We start from the raw sequence: 19,170 nt of genomic DNA, 5'->3' as shown, positions 1-19,170 counted from the left end.
TCCAGGACAGCCAAGGCTACACAGAGAAACCCTGTCTCGAAAAACAACAACAACAACAACAACAAAAAAACCCCAAAAAAACAAAAAACAAAAAAAACCAGAGAGAAATGTTTTCAATTCTCTTTGTGCAGATCGATGACTATCCTTTCCACTCTCCTACCCCCATCTCTTTTGCTTTTGACTCAGTATCAAAATGCGAAGCTGACAGGGCACACACAGAGAGGAAACATTACCGCGAAGATGTGGCTGGCTGTCCCTCTCTTCCCGTTAGGGTTCCTCTGTGTCAGGGAGCCACGGTACACTGATTTCCGATCAAAAGAACCACCGGCTATGCCTTTGGGAAAATAGAGGGGAGACAACGAACCAAAGACCTATTCAAACGCGTTCTTGTGTACCTCAGACCTTAGACAGCCTCATAGATGTGGACATGTCTTCTGTCAAGAAGGTTTCATACCGTGGCCCACTTTGCAAGGCGCACTCATTGGCTGTATAGAAAAGGAGCTCAGAAAGCTTCTCCCTCTTTTAAGAGGGGGAGGACACTGAGAAAGGAGGCGGGGCCAGTAGGAAAGGGTGAGGCCAAGAAAAGGGGTGGGGCCAGTGGGCAGGAGGCGGGTCCAGTAGAAAAGGGTGAGGCCAAGAAAGGGGGTGGGGTTAGTGGACAGGAGGCGGGTCCAGTAGGGAAAGGGTGAGGTGAAGGAAAGGGGTGGGGCCCTTGGACAGGAGGCGGGACCTAATCTTTTAGGTCTCTGGAAGTAGAGTTTGTATCTTTCTTCTCTGTGGCTCTGTAAGAATGACAAGGAGCTTAGGATACTAGGGTCAGGAGCATACATATCTGTGTCATATAATTTTGTGACAAGACAATGGGCCTGAGGTGCTGGCACTCCGGTCCTCAGGGCATTAAGTCTTTTAGGCCTGTGGCTGCAGAGTTGGGGGCCTTGGCTTCCAACTGTTTTTGTTTAGATGAAGGGGTTGGACAAAAACCTACACCTGCATGGCTTGGGTGGGAATCTCTCTAGATGGAGGCAAGTGGGGTTGACTCACAGCGCTCCAGAGTGCTGACTGCCTCTCTAGATCCAAATTCAGTGACGTGCTTCCATCGGGCCTGCTCCCTCTTCTCCTCCCCCTTCCCTTCCCTCTCCTTCCATCCCTTGCTTTCCCTTCTCCCTCCCTTTCTTTTTGAGAGCTGACTTACAGACACATGGCTGTGGTCTTATTCCATTCCCAGGAGGGAATTAAATCCCACCTGACAGAGCTGTCCCAGGGATCACAGCACTGAGTGGAAAAGATGCAACTGGTTTGCAGGCCTATAGAGAGCCCTGAGGACCTGCTATGGTACCATGCTGGCTCTGGTAGGCCCAGTGAGGGGCCATTTTGTCTTTATGCTGACACTGAGATGGTAGTAGTAAAGAATTGGAAAGGATGCTCAGAGCCCACAATGGCCTGGCCGTGAGATGCTCTGGCTTTGGGCTGAGTGTGAGTGGCCTCTCAGCGGGGGCTCAGTCTGTCCTTGAAGCTAGCCACAAAGAGGACCTGGACTCACCTCTGTCTTCTAATTCCTGAAGCCCCCAAATGTCAACAGCCAGTCCTCACTATCCCCTCTCTAAGTTAACCCTGACCCTGGGGGTTCCGGTGAACCTGTCTGAGCACCTGGGGTACAATCCCTGTGAACCTAATGTGTGCTAGGACCTCAGTGGATGAAGAGTGGATGGTCTCTACTTCCCATCTGGCAGGAGGTAAGGACCCTTCTCCATCACATACGCCCACCACCCTGCTGTGCTACCCAAGTGTGTGGGGGAAGCACGAACTTGACCCTCGGAAACTGTCAGTCAGAATTAGCCTTCCTCCTTTGAGTTTCTCAACAGGAGTTTTCATAGTGACAGAAAAAGTAACTAGTGGAGGTCCGTGTGCCCAGGGCAAAGCTGACATCCTCGTCACCACAGAGACTTCAAGGTCTTCGAACGGCCTGATATTCTGTGCTTTCTATAGGGACCCTTTGTACTGAAACCATGAGAACATTCGCACTACCGTCACTGCCTGCACTTGCTTAAGGCCACCCTGAACAGCAGGCATGGGCCCCGGGGTGGCACAGTGGTCCTTCAGGGTATTCTTCAGAGACAGGGCTGAGGGTGGGTCCCACGGATTAAGGAGGAGTGTACAGAGCCTGGCTGGCTGTGTTCCTCCCCTGAGCTCATTTTCTCAGCGGTAGCGGAGCAGGACGGGGAGCGGCTGGCTCTTACCTTGGCTGCTAGGAGAATACTTCCTCCTCAGGAGAGAGGGCACAGCCGTTGCCTAGGAGGAAGAGAACATCTCTGGGCATTCCTGAGGTGTAATTTGAACTAATTTGGGACTTGATTTTTATTCTGACTTTAATTACCAAGGTCACTTGTTTCCTGTTCTCTGCCAAGAATCAAGCTCAGAAATACAGGAATGTAGACTGTCTGTAAATTATGCACCAGTGCCTAGTAAATGAGATGCCAGGGAACTGCCTGCTTCCAGTGGTGGGTTGGAAAGAGCACAGGGGCATGGGCTCAAATTACAGAGCTGTCCCTTACTACAGCACGCTCTGAACTCACCCTTGGTGACACAGACTCATGGCTGTAAATCACACTCCCTACGGTTGTTGTTAGCCACTGCCTCCTCCCTCCTTTCCAAGGCACCACTTCTCTATGACACGGGAAGAAATTCATTCTCTGTTTGCCCTTTTCAAGAGTAGAGAGACTGAATGGCCCAAGAAGTATTTCCCAGTGTCTGGAATTCTCCTGTCTGGCTGCCTTCCCTGTAGGTTGAGCTTGGAGCCTGGAGGCGGGGCTTTGGTGGGGACTGGGGATTGGGGGATCCTGTGGATGTCAGGACCCAGCACCCAGTCAGGACCCTGCTGTTACTCTCACACATTTGACCTTTGCCAGACCCCTACCCCCCAGCCTCAGTTCATGTGTCACTATTACAAAGTGTCACTGCCCACCCAACTGGGTTCTGTAACTCAGGTGAAGCATGGACAGAAAACAACACTTGGAACGAACAAGCTGGCACATGGCTGGGCTTGCCCTCTGGCTTAGTAGGTACCTGGGCCAGAGTGGGCAGGGCCTGGAGTAGGCCTGGGAACAGCACTCCGATCCTGTTCCTAACATCCCTCAGACACATGGACTTTTCTCCCAAGGCCTTTCTTTCACTCACACCCAGGCAGAGTGTCTTCCTGTGCTGAACTCATCCTTGGACATTTTCCCAGTGCTGTTCCCAGACACCACTCGGCTGCTCTGTGTCGTCACCCCCAGCAACCAGCACCCTTGTCTCTCAGAGAACAGGTTCCAGGCTACTAAGCCTAAGCTGGATGGAAAAGTATCTAGGAACACATGTGACTCTAGCGAGACCCTTACTAAAGTCTGATTATGTGTGGAAGGGTAAAAGCCCCACCTATGTCACCCCCGGGGTAGGATAAGTGGGGTGTTGTCCATTCCTGTCCTCAGAGCTGCTTTAAGAACTGAGCCAAGGAGCCTTAGTGTGCTTGACAGACGTTCCTTCCATCTGTCCCCATCTCTGCCTCTTGCTGGGATCTCTGGGATTTCCCCATCAGGAGCCACCCTGCCCCACCCTGCCCCACCCATCTGTGTGCCCTTCAGGCATAGCTGAGCTGTCGGCTCCCTCTCCACACCCTCCCTCAGCACCAGCTCTTCTGTGAGAGTTGTCTTGGAAGGTGATGGTGGAGCGTACCTTGGGCACTTTGGCTTGGTCCTCAGGGTCTGCAGGTGGAGTCTTTGGGGTCCTGTCAAGTTTCTCAGGAACCCGGGGAAGAAAGATCTGGAGACCGAGGAAGAAATGTGTGTTATCACCGTCTTGTTGATCCATGACACCCAGAGTGTGAGTCAAACTGGGCTGGTACAGTGGTCCCTGTACATACTGGTCAAACTGGGACAGAGCATACCCCGCACCCCTCAAGCTACAACCTGGGGTTCTACACAAGGCTACTGACTCAACAAATTAAAATATACTTTCCAGTGGTTTTGCATTTCAGGTACCAACAAGCAGTTTCTTGGCATAGTGTGGACTTGAGGAAGTCAGTTTTATTTTAATCTGAAACACCACATTGACTGCGCAGTAAGGATTTAACCACTAACCCCACCTAGGGAACCTTGCCAGATCATTCTTCATTCTCCTACCCTGATACCTCCCGCATTGCTCTTTCAGAAACCTCTGACTGGCCTTGGGGACAATGGATGCTGGGTTCCGGTCACCACCATAAAGACAGGTCCAGTGGCACAAGCTTCTCCTTTAGTTATTCTAGCCACACCCACCCACCTCAAAATGTCAATGTGTCAAGTGCTCCATCACCAGGTGAGGTTTGCCTACCAGGGCTGCGGTTCCACACACGGAGCTTTATGTATGAATGGGTATGTGTGTACTATGTGTATAGGCACTTGGGTGTCACTCCTCAGATGCTACCCAACATTTAATTAATTAATTAATTAATTAATTTACGTATTGGTTGATGTAGGGTCTCTTAACTGTGCCATAACTCTCCAAGTTGATGAAGGAGGCTGGCTAGGGAGCCCCAGAGTTCTCCCTGTCTCTGCTTGCCCAGTATTGGATTATAGTGTACACCAGCACTACTATGCCTGGCTTTTCTTCATTCTGTTCTTACAAATTCTGAGAATTGAACTTAAGCCATTTTTTTTCCTTGGTTTTTCGAGGCAGGGTTTCTCTGTGTAGTCCTGGCTGTCCTGGAACTCACTCTGTAGACCAGGCTGGCCTTGAACTCAGAAATCTGCCTGCCTCTGCCTCCGAAGTGCTGGGATTAAAGGTGTGTGCCACTATTGCCCGGCTCGAACTCAAGCCATTATGCCTTTGTGTTGGGCACTTTATAGAAGCCCTATCTTCCCAGCCTATAAGGAGTTGTTATTATTATTATTATTATCATCATCATCATCATCATTATTATCATTATTATTTCAAAGTAATAAATGATTAAAAGGTCCTGAGGGGTCCAGCTCACTAACTGGCAAATATTATTAGCATCAAGAAAATCAGGCCTTTTCCTCTCTGAGTTCCTGAGAGGTCTTGAGGGGGCACTATGGGCTACGGAGGAGGTCCTTGGGGCTCACAAACTTGATGCTCCATTCCTCTACCCAACTCACCGGGATGCCTGATCTTCTGCGAGGCTTTCCCGAGGGCTTCACTGTGAGTCCTGCTGCCCTCAGAGCTGCGATTCTGGATTCGATGTCTGAGACCTAGCAAAGAGAGATGGCAGATGATGGGAGACAGGTAGACAGACAGATGCCATCCAGTGTCCCATCTTGGATCATAAAAATCACCAGCTAGGAATCCCAACCACAGCCTGGCCCTGGGGCTCCCTCTGCCTTCCTCCCTGGTTGTCTCTCTGGATGTCTCAGGCTGCTGGGCACTTCTGGAGGCACAGCTGGAAGGCTGGCTCCTATGTGTAGGATGATGTGTATGTGGGGGTCAGTTCGGATTAATCCTGACCTGGCCACCCCTTCCTGCCACTGCCAGAGCTATCCTTGACCTGTTCTCACCTCCTTGGCTACTCTTCCCACTGAAGCCACAGGAAGCATCTACACTAGGAAACTAAGTGAACTGCCTCCTCTTCCGTTTCATTTTATCATGGAACGAGGGCTGAACTTGCACGGGCCAAGCACAGGCTGTACCTTTGAATGACACCACCAGTCACTCCATTCAGTTTATTTCTGTGCTCCTCAGAGCTCTCCATCCATCTTCGGGAACCTTCCTTTTCCTCACTTCTCCAACACTCTGTTTGCATTTTGGGGTTTCATGGCCAAGCCATGAGCTTACTAAGCTTGACACTACCCCAGTGCACTTGTATGATCTGTTCTCTCTGCCTGGACTCCCATACTCTAAAGCAACCCTCAGGGGTCGGGACCCACAGGTTGAGAATCTAAGACCAGGGGAACCCACAGATATTTACATAACAGTTCATAACAGTAGCAAAATTACAGCTATGAAGTAGCAATGGAAACATTTTATGGTGTGTGTTTGTGTGTATGGGGGGGTCACCACAACATCGGGAGCTGTATTAAAGGGTCGCAGCATGAGGAAGGTTGAGAACCACTGCCATAGAGCTTCGTCTCTAAGTAGAGCTCCCAGTGGAGCTCCCTGGGCGCTTTGTGGGATAAGCCACCATATTGTCCTCCTTGCCAGTTCACGACTGAGTAACTTTGTTTCTTTTCATGTTTTGTTGTGGGAAGAGACTCGGGTTTTTTTCTTTTCTTTTCTTTTCTTTTTTATGTCTCCTCCCACCAAGAGTCTAAGCTCCAGAGTCAGGAGCTTGGGCTGAGGTCTTCAGAGCTGTTGCCTGTGTGACTACCCGTGTCAGCCACATGTTAGAAGGAAATCCCTGAAGAAAAGGCCTGGGCCTGCCTCACTCCTTGGCCGTAAGTGGCAGCTGGCTCACACCTCCCTTTCTTGGGTGCTGGCAACCATTTGCTGGATGAAGGCAGGGATGCTGGCTATCTCCATAGCCTAGGTTTAGACTTCTTTTCTTTACAGGACTCCAGGGGCAAGACCCTGCAGTTGTCCCTGGAAGGCCTGCACATGCTGGCTTGCCCAGGGCCTGTGCACTGTTGGTGTATCTCTCTCCCAAACCCTGTAGTCCTTGCTCAGGCTCTTGTGGACCCTCTGCTAAGTCTAGTCATGAGCCCTGCTATCTTAATTTCTCAGCCGCTGTCTAGGCTCTGCTCATGGGATGTGAATTGTGACAATATGTATCTTTCTCATGGCTGAAAAGCTTGCCGGCACTCCCCAGGTTGAGCAGGGGTGTGGAGAGGTGGGAAGAACCCCAAACTTGCACTCTGTTCCCCTCTTGGCTTCCAGAGAGACCTCTGTGAGCCTGTAGGTGGGCTTTGAGTTGTCAGGCTTCTAGCTGGGTCCCATCACCAGGACATTGTCACTGGGGAAATTCCACAGGGGCAGGGTGCATGGGCTACCTCACTCTCAGCTTGCTGAACTTCAGATGCAGTCATGGCCACTCTATCCTCCATCTCAGAAAGCTCCTCATCTGTGCTTTTTGTAGGCCGAGCAGGGTTTCCAGGGCTCTGAGGGCTCCTTTCCTGTGTCTCCATGTGCCCTGTGTCTGTACACACCTAGGGACAAGAAGGTCATCCATGAAGAAGAGCACATGCTGCTGCCGAACTTTTGAATCCCCATGGCTGGTCTCCAACCTCTTTACGTGTGTGGTCTTATCAAGCCCCACCCCCAAAGCCTGAAGTTAATTAGCTTTCCTCCTTGCAAAGGCAGATGGCTACCTGGGATTGTCCCTCTTGCCCTGCGCTTTGCCTGGGTCTGTAAGGGAGGCCTCACCTTTGGGGACCCTCGAAGGAAGGTGCCGTCTGGCTTGGTCTCATCTTCTGATGAGGTGCCACTGATGTTGCTGGTCAGCTCCTCCAGCCTCCTTCTAAGTGTCTCCTCCTCTGTGTCAGCACTAGGGTGTGTCTCCACAGCTGGTTCCTGGTGGGGTGAGGCAGGGCTTAGAGGCAGCCTTGGGAGGTGAGCCAGACTGAGAGGACTCCAGCACTGGTGCCCACTTGAGACCCACCCTTTGTCCTGCTTTCCCATCCCAAAAATGTTCACTGGGGTGAAACGTGCATATGTGATTCATCTTCAGTATTGTAGGGTATACAGTTCAGTTTCTCATGCATGCAGCACTACCCTCTCTCACGGAACGTTCTCTTTTGTTATACTGAGACTCCATCCTCACTGAACACTCGCTCCCCATCCTCTCCCCGGTCCTCGGCATCTATTCTTCTCCTTTCTGTCTCAGTGAATCTGCCCTTCCTGGGCTCCTTATGGGAGTAGACTCAAATGGTCTGCTCTCTGTGGGCAGCTGCATTCACTCAGCCTAATTTTCCCAGGTTGAGCCATGTTGGAGTACTGGGCAGAACATCTTTCTTTGTATGGATGACCCATCAGACCACATGGCTTGAGCAAGACATCGAGCTTTCTTTGGGGGGAGTGCTCAGAAGTAGAGGGCACATCCTCCTTCCACCACCTCCTACCCCCCACTGAGCCCACAACCTCTTCCATTTGTGTCCAAGCTCCAGTCCTATGTTTGTGTCCCTGGGCATTTGGCTAGGGCTCAGGGGACTGAAGATAAGGGTCCCTGGTTCTCTGAGTTCTCCCTTTGTGAGACTGAGGTGAGCCACAGCAGTGTTATCTTAGCTTCACCTAGAAATTCCATGTTCCCATGGGGCTTTGGTGTCTGTCCTGGACTCACATAGCAACTAGGACCCTCCTATTTTCCAGTTATTGAGTCCAGGGATAAGGTTGAGGTGTCACACCATACCCCCATGTCACTTTTGCAACAGGGACCAATCCCTCACAGGCCAGTGGCAAGTTGCAGAACATTGCTGATGGTGGAAAGAGAAGGTGGCAGCATGTGGTGACTCAGTGGTACCATAGTCCGTGGCCGATCTTCTTGAGTTCAGATCAAGGGAGGCAGACTGCGTGGGAACCCATCTCTTTGCTTTAGATGAGATTTTTGAAGGACCCAGAGTAGCTATTCGCTTTGGTTGGTATAAAAAAAAAAAGTTCAAGAAAGTCCATATACATATCTCAGATGGGCTTTGGACACCAGATGGCTGCCATTTCTTGAATGCCTGAAGCCACTCTCTGCCATGATGTACTTGGGCCACAGAAACTGTAAGTGGCGTTATGACTTGAAATGAAGTTGGATCATGAAGGGCTGGGAGGGAACTATGTGAGAATGATGTGACCACTAGCGACTGGCTGCTGCTCACTTGTCTTGGGCTGTGCTTGACTTGGGGATGGGGAAGAGGAGTGAAAGTCAGGAATTTCTTCAGTGAGGAAGTGCAGGCTGGGGATGCTGGTCCAGTTTCAGCACCCATGATGTCTACATCTGGCTGAGGATTCATCTCACAGCAGCTTATGGGACATCTACCCGTAAATGACCACACGGTATCACCTCGTTATTAGCCATGGATGGCACGTGGGTGGCTATGCAGGAGGCCTCATCTACCCATCCTTGGAGCACTGAGCACCAACCAGCTGCGAGATCTCTGAGATCTTGATCTCCCCTTGAAGCTATCCTTGGGACTTCAGCTTCCCTTAATCTTCGCCTAGTCCAGGGGATTACCTGGGCTGAGGGTGGCAGAACTGCGTTCTCCAGGTGGACCAGCAGGTGTTCCATGGCTGACATTCGCTTGTTCAACTCCAAAATCTGCGGTAGAGGAAGAGGAGTGGTGGTCTGGTTACAGCGGAGGGCCTTACCACAACCCCCACCAGCCCAGGCGAAGCCCCAAGTCCAGCTAAGGCCATTACTTATGACAACCTGCGGAACAACCTCTTTCTGACACCAAGGGTGTTGGAAGCAAGAGGGAAGGTCAGAGGGAGTGGGAGGGCTGTGTAGGAGCTGAGAAACCCAGCCAGACCAGGCGGCAGAAAGCACTGACCATGCCTGTCACCGGCCGGCTCCAGGTCACTTAATGCACAGGAAGATGTGCATTAAGCAGGACACGGTGACCAAAGTCATTAGGTAGCAGGAGCCCTGGGTCACTTATGACCCAAAGTGTAACTTTCTAATTCTTTGAGTCACCGGACTCTTGAGTCAGCCAGTCTATTAGCTCCCAGACAGAGGCAGGAAAATCAATTCCTCTTTGCTCGGCCTCCTCGCAGTCGGCCTCTCTGTCTTACATTATCTCATTTACCGCTCGCCTGGCCTTATGAGAGGGAAATGACACTTACAGGGGCGGGAAGCTGCCATTGTTGGTGGGTAATTACCACAGCACTGAGAACTTGGAGCGAAGGAAGACGGGCACACTGGAAATGTCAACACAGGTGTCTTTGAGCCCTCTGTGGACAGCTGTGACTCGGGGTTCATAGGGCCTGGCTCACTTGCTGTTGGTTGTGGTGGCACTGATCGATATTCTCAGTAGGTTGCTCAGTATGTGGCTTTGTCTACTCGCCCATGAGGTAGAGGTGGGGGCTCAGAGAGAGGAAAAGCCACCGCCTACCCAGTGCCAATACTGTCATTGTGAACCCCACATGGAATGAGCAAGAAGGGAAGCCCCTGAGGAGTCTGGAAAGCTAGGCCGAAGAGGAAGACAGAGGCTGGGAGGGACCAGCAAAATAATAGATGGGGCAGTTGGCTTAGGGCTCAGTGTGGCTTTTCTGATGAGGCCCTGGCTGCAGCCAGTGAGGTCTACCAGGCCAGTGAGCTGCACAAGGAACACAGTCAACTCGAGCTTCTGTCTGGTGTTTGGAGCCTGGAGCCTCTGAAACTGCAGACAAGCTCACAAGCGTAATGGGTCTCTCGAGGGACCACAGTTTCAAGGAGGGCTGGAGTCCCCCATGTTTGCCAAGATGGAGGCAAACCCAGGAGGAAGATAAGTAACCTCATTTTCCCTGTGGAAAATAAAAGACTCAGGTCTGGCAGGGATACTAAGTCCCTCCACTTGAGAGGCTGAGGCAGGAGGATGGCAAGCTTCAGACCAGACTGAGCTAAACAGAGAGCCTGTCTCATAAATCCAAGGGCTGGGGCTGGGTGTGACTCAGTTTTTGAAAGCTCACCCAGCATGCTTAAAGCCTGGGGTGGGTATTTTTTCCCAGCCTCTCACTTCAGAACTCCTCTATCCATTTCATATGTTCGTAAACTGTCATGGCAGGTTAATTAAGTCCTGTCTAGGCTCTGAACTCTGGATCCATCCTTTTCTAGTATAAATGTCACCTCCCCTGCAGGCAGAAGCCAGCTGTGTGGCCCAAACCTTGTTTGAACACGGAAATCTCTCTCTCTTTTAATTGATTTATTAGTTAACTAATTAAAAATTTTGGAACTCTATCTCTTGTCTTGAAGACAGCATGTGAAGTTCTTCTCTGGCTAAAACAGATTGTACGGCCATCTCTTGGGAACTCTGCTTTCAATCTTGGTGAGCATATAATCAAAATTCATTATAATTCTGTATATGATCACAAAAGAACCAGGTGGTTACTACAGTTTAACTTATTTCTTTTTTCCTTTTTCTTTTTTTAAAAGATTTATTTAGTATTATAAATGAGTACACTGCAGCTGTCTTCAGACCCACCAGAAGAGGGCATCAGATCTCATCATGGGTGGTTGTGAGCCACCATGTGGGCCACCATGTGGTTGCCGGGATCCGAACTCATGACCTTCGAAAGAGCAGTCGGTGCTCTTATCCGCTGAGCCATCTCACCAGCCCTTAACTTTTTTCTTAGAGACAGACTCTGGATATGGAGTCTCAGCTAGCTTTGAACTTGAGCTCCTTCGACTGTCTCTCAAGTCATCTAATTAACCATCTACAAGCTTGGCTCATTTCTTTTCTTCTTCCTCCCCCTCTTATCATTTTGAGGAACTGCCATTCTTAAGTAGTCAACTCTATGTTATACAAATTCATGCCAATAAAGCACATATGTGTGTGTGTGTGTGTGTGTGTGTGCACGAGTATCTTTATGCTATAGGCTATTTTATGTCTAAAAGTGCTAAAAGCTTCAATTTCTTTATACTGACCTAGTGAGAAAGAAAGAGAGAAAAGAAGAGAGAGAGAGAGAGAGAGAGAGAGAGAGAGAGAGAGAGAGAGAGAGAGAGAGAGAATCCATCCAGAGAAGCACAAAGACAGAATTCTCCAAAACCTCATTACCTGAGTCTCGGGCACAGTCCGGGCCCTCCTCTTGCTATGCTGCAAGGCTGCCCTGGGACCCTGGATACTGTCTTCATCAGAGGTGTCCACATCAGCCAGGTACTGTGAGGGCAGATGTTTGCTTTTGACATCATCTATCCCTTTAGAGAAAGATGGGGTTTGAACTGGAGTGAAGGGTCAAGAGCCTAGGAACATGTTTGCCCTAGGGGAGCAAAGTTAGCCATAGCCATGCTCCATTAGGGTGTGGGTGGTTACAGGACCATGGTTCCCACACCACACACCTCCAGGAAAGAGGCTCCTTCCACCCTGGATGGGGAGGTGGCATAGGGCTTGAGAAGTTGAAAATGGGCAGGTGTAATATAATTCTAAAGTCTAAATTGCAAACACAGCCAGATTCCACACATATATAGGGCACGGGCCTTGGCATGGCCTTTCCACTGATGGAGGTAGCTTTCCAAACCCTTTCCACACACATCCGTGTGACCACTGAGGGTTGTCTCTCATTCAGAGTTTTGAGGGTGAGAGTCCCCTGCAGAGTGGCTTGAATAACTATTCTCAGTCCCACCGAAAGGGGACCCCATCATATTGTGTCCTCATCCACAATTACCCACCACCTCTGCTTGGCCCAAATGGTACATCATGAAACAACAGAGAGACCAGGAAGGATGCATATGATGACTCCCCTCCAGAATGTTCAAGGCACATGCCATGCCCCATGTCTGATGCTTAGCAGGTTCCACCCTGCATCATGAATCCTGCCCAGAAACTGCCTGAGTAACACTTCACTCCTTCCAACACAACCTGGGAGACCCTCTGCCTTAGATACCCCGAACCCAGCCCATACCCAGCCCATACCCAGCCCATACCCAGCCCATACTCTGAATCTCTGAGTTGTATGTTGCTTTAAGATGCTAAGTTGGTCGCATCTGTCAACAGATGTGACCATCTCATTTAGTCCCTGCAATGTCTGGGTGAGCTAGAAATGGCTGCCTGCCCTAGCAAGGAGGATGAGAGAAAGAGAAGCCATGTGACCTGGTGGCACTCGCTAGCATCCCATCCCTGCTCCATCCAGAGAAGAGCTGGCCACACTGACACTCCTTGCTTTGCCTTCCCAGTCATAACAATCCCTCCGCCACTCCCCATCTAGGAGATGCTGTGAGGAAAGTCCTGTGTGAGAATCACTGGCTGCCGAAGCCTAGGTTCCAATCTCAGAACTTCCCAAATGAAAGGGCCTTCTTTGGCATTGCTAGGTCTCTAGCTCCTGGCTTGCCTCTTCCATGTGCTCCAGGGTCATGGCATCACGGGAGGGAATATCAAGTCATATCGCTGGGCCACCTTATTTACTCATAGTTTTGGGAACAAGTGGAGTCCCACTTCTATCAAAATTCCCCAAGACCCTAGTCACTGCAAGGAACACGAGGTCATAGTCTCTAAAGACCAACGAGGAGAGGACAGGTCTCCCTGAAGCAGCTATTCGTGTGTCACCTCATTTCCTCTAATTTAATCTGTGCCTAATCTAACTGCTGAACCCAGCACATCAGCCCCCTCGGGCACAGGCTTGGGGATTTCATTTGGAAGCTGAAATTTCTGATACAATCTAATGGAACTAGTTTCCTTCTCCTTGCTCTTTGTCTCCTGATGAGTAGCTACAGGTCCCCAGGGGGGACCCGCTCTACCTGATCTTCCAGGGGAACTTCGGACTTGGTGGTACCATAGATGTTCTGAGGGAAATTGACAGCTCTCTTCCCTATACCAGAGGCTGTAGGCTGGAGATAGCTTAACCCTTTCCTGATACTTCTAGGTATTGCAGGGAGGCACTGAGCCCAGAGAGGAAAGGGCCTCTGGGGTTTGTTGAAGGACAGTTACACTAAAAGAATTAATCTGTCTATCTAAACTAGGGGAGGGGCTTGCTTCTTAGGGATGCCTCCCCTTCTCAATGCCCCCTCCCTGTATCTTTGAAAGAGGCTGGCTAGAGTACCTACCAGGCATAGCTGTGGTCCCAAAGGCACTCTTGCAGGATGTTGCAGGCAAGTCCAGTTCAGCATGAGCATCCTCTCCAGAGGGTAAAAGGCTATATGGCTGCACTTCAGGACTGGGGTGACACTCCAAAGCCCCTGCACCGGTTTCTTCCAGCCCCTCGGGCTCCAGAGAGGTGGTGTCCTCAGAGAAGGGCTCCCCTGAGAGGGACTGAGCATGTAGGCTGTCAGCTTTGGCTGCTCCAGCGTTACCGACTGAACGCTAGACAGCCATCTGCTCTGGCACTGGGCTAGCCATCTCTATTTTCAAACACTGCCAAGAGCATTTAACACCCTCCTGCTTCATGTCTGTGACACTGGGGTTCCCCAGGACACTGTGCCCAGGCATTGCACAGGAGACGGGCATACTTCTGAACAGCCACAGGCCCAGGCTCACTCAGGCTGAAGCCTGGAAAACACTCCTGTGAAGATTTTTACTTCTTCGGAGAGAGGACATGGTAACCGTGTCTACTTTAGCAATCCTTGATGGTCAGAGGTCAAAGGGTAGAGGGGAGGTCAGAGGTCAAAGGGTGGAGGTGCAGCTTCCTGAGCAGCCTGCCCTTTGGCTGAGGGGTCTGCATGGTGCCACCATCCCCATGGCATCTTGGTATTCTGGGCTCCCAGAAGCCATTGTGGCAGCATCTCTACAGTTTGATCTTGGCTGGTGGAGTGACGTGGCTTCTGGGAGAGGGAGGGTTGGAGGGGCAGGGCTTATGGTTCAAAGTTCCCTTAGGGGCTGACTTCTGTGTCCAAGCTCAATCCAGCAATGCTTGAGCTCAAGAGCTACTGGAGGGTACACAACAAAACAACGTGCCATGGCCTAGCACTCACAACTATTTTTACTGCTTATCAGAGTAGAGTGTCTCATGCATGCTGGGCATGGACCCTTGTGATCATTTGTATATAGATGCTTGGCCCAGGGAGTGGCACTATTAGGAGGCGTGGCCTTGTTGGAGTAGGTGTGCCACGGTGGGTGTGGGCTTTAAGACCCTCATCCTAGCTGCCTGGAAGCCAGTATTCTGCTAACAGCCTTCAGATGAAAATGTAGAACTCGGCAGCTCCTCCTGCACCATGCCTGCCTGGATGCTGCCACGTTCCTGCCTTGATGATAATAGACGAACCTCTGAACCTGTCAGCCGGACCCAATTAAATGCTGTCTTTTATAGGACTTGCACTGGTCATGGTATCTGTTCACAGCAGCAAAACCCTAACGAAGACAACTCTCAAAATCAACCATGAAAGGAAGAAATGAGGGGATAAGGTTTCAAAGAATTTCCAAGGACCAAGGTCACGTGGTTATCAAGCTGCATTCGTAAGAGGGGCATCTTCACTTTTGAGACTAGCCCGGTTGGTGAAGTGCATGAGGCCCAGGTAAGTCACAGGCATAGCTCAGTGCTGGGTCCTGACTGGCTGCTTGGTGGATGCTGTTGTCCATTCTGCCCTCCTGAGTCCTTATTTCTAGGCTGAGCATCAATGACCACATTCCAGGCTCTGAACTTACCTGCCCAGCCTTACATTCCCATCTGCCCCAACCTCTCCAAGTGTTTTGCTCAGTACCCTGAGGCGCTGGTCTTGGGAGGATGTTAAGTTTCTGAACCCTATGCTCCCACGGTCTGTCCCCCCAAAATCCCCTTGCCTTGGGAGTCTGATGTGACCACCTGGCTCTATGACACTGCATCCCCACGGGCAACTCCAACTGGGGTCCAAGCACTTCCCCCTCAACTCAGGTTCCTGAGAGGGAGGAGGGGGGAAGAGCAGACACCAGAGTGCACCGACCTGCATGCTGTGTACAGACGCAGGGACTGAGGACAGGCCCAGGGTTTGGCTGCAAGTCTGCATCGAGTGGTCTGAATCTTCCTCGAAGTCCGCCTCTTGGAAGGAGAGCAGGCGCTTTTTCTTCTTGGGTGTAAGGTAAACAAGACCGGTCAGACCCCAGCCCCACACTCAGTCTCCAGACAGTCAGCAGCCACCCCTGGGGGCACCCATCTCTAGCTAGAAACTGACCCAAAGGAGCCCCGAGGTGACTATGGGACCCAGGGGCTCACTGCGTCTACCTCATCAGAAGTGACATTGTACCCGGGGGCCTAGCTGTGCTCTAAGGAAAATGAGTTCTTGGCCTGCTGGGTGCTGCCTAAGGTGGGAGCCGCAGCAGTGATGAAGGTACCCCACATGGAGGGCATCCTAGGACTTTAGGTATATGTCAGTTTGCCGACTATGGGGTGGGGGTAGGTGACCACTCCATTTTCTATAGATGACTATTACTTTATGAACCCCACCCCTCAGGACAATTATTCTGATCCTTTAAATGCAGGTTTTATTATAGAATGTTCTAGACATTGTCTGGGTTGCATGGTGTGAGCTCAGCAAATGGTGTGAATTGGATCCTGTGTGCAAAAGATGACTGTATGCCTGGGGCGTTTCTCAGATCTGATTCTACAGCCCTGTCACCTTCAAAGGATTCAAGGCCCAACTCCAGCTCTTCAGCCGACTTCCCTCTCTCCCACTCATCACCGTCACCCTGTCCCCAAACCAAGGCATTGCCTGGCCTGTCTCCACACTTAAAACAATAGAAGCTAAGTGAGAAGAGAAACAACCACTTATAAAGACAAGGCTTATGATCTGAAAGGTGCAAGGACCGCTTCCATGCATGTCCCTTGAGCCATCTGTTCATAGGTCTGCCCTCCTGCATACTCTGTCACAGCACCTGGGTGTCCCAGAATGCTGGTCAGTCAAGGCAGGCCTTGCAGTGGGTTTTGTTTATTTGTAGTTTTGTTTTGTTTTGTTTTTGGAGTTCTGAAGTAAACACTGGGCTCCCATGCTTAGGAGGGAGGGGCTTCAGGAGGGAGGGGCTTGGGGAGGAGGGAGGGGCTCAGGAGGAAGGGGCTCAGGGAGGAGAGGGTCCCATGCTTAGGGATGAGGAGCCACTGAGGACACACTGGTTCCCAGGTGGGTATGGGGTGGGAGCAAGGGAGAAATGCAGATGCCTGAGGTAGGGCCTGTCTGGAAGAGGCGCAGGGGAGCTGGGAAGCATGAGGATGGGCAGGAGACCTATGGGATTTACGGAGACAGACAGTGCCTAGGCAGGACTTACTTTGCTGTTGAGGGGCTGGTCTCGGGCCTCTGTTTCCAGGTTTCCATCCTCATCTGTCTGCTCACTGTCTCCATTTCCTTCTTCCAAGCTTGGCTCAGATCCACCTGCAATTTACAGGTGTATTGGCGCCACCCATAGAGGGCCAAAATGGGAGACCACTATCTGTGGGGGTTTGAATGCGAATGGACCCCATCACCACATAGGTTGGGATACCCAGTTGCCAGTTGGTGGAACTGTCTGGGAAGGATTAGGAGGTGTGGTTTTGATGGAGGAGGCATGTCAAGGGCTTTGAGGTTTCAAATGATTCCTGCCATTCTTAGTACCCCCCCCCAGGTCTCTCTCTCTCTCCCCCTTTTTCTGCCTCTTGCTTGCGTCTCAAGATGTGAATTCTCAGCTCCTGCCTTAGTGTCAAGCCTGCCTGCCTTCCTGCTGTCGTGATCCCTGCCATGATAGTCTTGGACTCTCACCCTCTGAAACCATAAAGCCAAATAAAGTCTTCTGTAAGGTGGTGAATCTTAACAGCAATAGAAACTAGGACATCCTCCCTGTCTCCTTCCTGCCTTTCTTCTACTTGTAAATCCAGCTACCCTGTCAGCCAGCCTGTTCACCACCATATACCCCCTCATCTTTCTTTCCTATCCTATCTACCACCGACCCATCGATCCATGCAGAACCCCCCCGACATCTTTGTCACTCTCACAGCAGTCTACTGTTCTAAGGTGAGCCAGGGCTTGGATGGCTATGGTGTCTTAGGCTGTGTGTGTCCCAGGCTACAGTGGCCTTGATCACTTTACAAACATTTTCACCCTTTTTCCTGCCTGCCACTCTGCTGCCTATGAACAACCACCCAACCACCTGATTCATGAGAGACAGAGGGACCTGCTTCCTGATCTTATATGGCTGGGATGCTGGGTTCTTGGCCTGGGAGGCCCTCAGATCGACGCTGTCCTTCCCACTGCCACCTGTGCCTGCTCAGTCTGAGCCTGAGCCTGCAGAGAGCATTGAGGGAGAGGTGTATTGCAGGGTGGTGGAATAAGAGGGGTCTGTGTTAGCAGAAGGAAGCATTCAGGCTTTGGAGGCGTCGGCAGACTTCCTGGGGGGGTGGCATCCAAAGCTAACCCAGGCCTCCACCCCACCCCAGATATGGTTTCTGACTTCTCTCTACACCTCAGAACAGGAATATTCTCACTTCATTTGATTGGGAGAAAATGAAACAAACAAACAAACAAAAATGGAAGGCAGCTGAGGCCCCACTCTTGACAGAACGTAATGTTTCCTGCCAGTCTGCCAGGAAAACATGAATGCAAATCTAGGACTTTGGTACAGAGGGAACACCTGGGTACCTAACAACAGGTGAGAATCATTTTCCTTCTTACACCAATGCTGCTCCCAGCCCGTGGAAGACCCCAGAGACAGGTCTCATTCTGAAGGTCTGTAGTGACACTGTGTCCAAGCTGGATCGCTCTCAGAACAGTCACTTTGCTATTTAGGTTGTTTTTTTCTTTGTCTTTTAAGAAGGTGCCCCACTAGGAGGCCAGCCAGATGGCTCAGCTGCTAAAAGCACTCACTGTTCATGCAGAGGGTCTGAGAGTTCCCGACACCCACAGGGGGTCTTGGTGGTGGGGTTCACAAGTACCTGTAACTCTAGCTCCAGGCTGCCTAATGTTCTTCTCCAATATCCACGAACCTGAACTTATATGTACAACTTTCCCGCCTACACAATGATCAATTTAAAAAGAGCAAGAAAGAAGAACGTGCCCTCTCCAGCCAGGAAGAGTGAAGCCTTTGGGTCACCGGGCTGAGATCAGCTTCAGCAGCCTTGCAGAGAATCCCTGCAAGGAAATGCCTCTAAGTTGTTTTTTGTTGTCCCAAAGCGCCACCTCCTGGTGATAATGGCAACAGTTTTGAAATTGGCACGTGACTGCAGTCAGGAAACTTTAATTCCCACAGTTCTTAAGAGAGCCAAACTTCTGAAACTCTGCAAACTCCTAAGTGACGGATACCTCCCTGGATCTCAACATGGTGTAAAATTTTACACACACACACACACACACACACACACACACACACACACACACACACAGAGAGACACACACAGACACACGACTTTAAATATTGGGGATGTTTACAGCAAGCTGGAGACCCTAGGGGGCTGGAATGCCACAAAGGGCACCAGAGAACTGTGCCTGCGCCTGCCACAGGTACCTACCAACCCCATTCTAAGGGTTCTTCACGTTAAAGTGTGCCTGGAACGTACCCAGGCCAGTCCTCCCCTTACCTCCACCCTGCAGCCGCCCGCAGAGAGACCGGATCACTTTGGCACTCCCGAAACGCTTGAAGCGAGCTCTCACATGCTGGTAGTACCACTCCAGGGAGCCAATCTTCAAGACTCTGAGGGGAGATGGGTGCAGCCTGAGTCAGTGTTCTC

At 50.9% G+C, this 19,170-nt stretch overlaps 1 protein-coding gene across 2 annotated transcripts in view; it reads right to left on the bottom strand.

Annotated features, from left to right (window-relative positions):
- Mlph (melanophilin) overlaps nucleotides 1-19,170 on the bottom strand; it is a 35,816-nt gene that overhangs the window by 3,592 nt on the left and 13,054 nt on the right. Inside the window, exons 4-15 of one of the 2 annotated variants that reach the window (XM_031368912.1) lie at nucleotides 19,021-19,133; nucleotides 16,743-16,846; nucleotides 15,428-15,550; nucleotides 13,619-13,823; nucleotides 11,637-11,776; nucleotides 9,119-9,202; nucleotides 7,327-7,473; nucleotides 6,954-7,109; nucleotides 5,130-5,222; nucleotides 3,709-3,795; nucleotides 2,238-2,289; nucleotides 234-334 (exon numbers count right to left, since the gene is read on the bottom strand). In XM_031368912.1, coding sequence (XP_031224772.1) covers nucleotides 234-334; nucleotides 2,238-2,289; nucleotides 3,709-3,795; nucleotides 5,130-5,222; nucleotides 6,954-7,109; nucleotides 7,327-7,473; nucleotides 9,119-9,202; nucleotides 11,637-11,776; nucleotides 13,619-13,823; nucleotides 15,428-15,550; nucleotides 16,743-16,846; nucleotides 19,021-19,133 — 1,405 coding nt within the window. The remainder of the gene's footprint in view (nucleotides 1-233; nucleotides 335-2,237; nucleotides 2,290-3,708; nucleotides 3,796-5,129; nucleotides 5,223-6,953; nucleotides 7,110-7,326; nucleotides 7,474-9,118; nucleotides 9,203-11,636; nucleotides 11,777-13,618; nucleotides 13,824-15,427; nucleotides 15,551-16,742; nucleotides 16,847-19,020; nucleotides 19,134-19,170) is intronic. The other variant, XM_031368913.1, reaches the window with a different exon arrangement.

Source organism: Mastomys coucha, unplaced genomic scaffold, assembly GCF_008632895.1.
Source record: "Mastomys coucha isolate ucsf_1 unplaced genomic scaffold, UCSF_Mcou_1 pScaffold14, whole genome shotgun sequence".
Taxonomy (NCBI): Eukaryota; Metazoa; Chordata; class Mammalia; order Rodentia; family Muridae; genus Mastomys; species Mastomys coucha.
The sequence above is the reverse complement of the archived record's forward strand: the minus strand, read 5'-3'. Positions and strand labels throughout refer to the sequence as shown.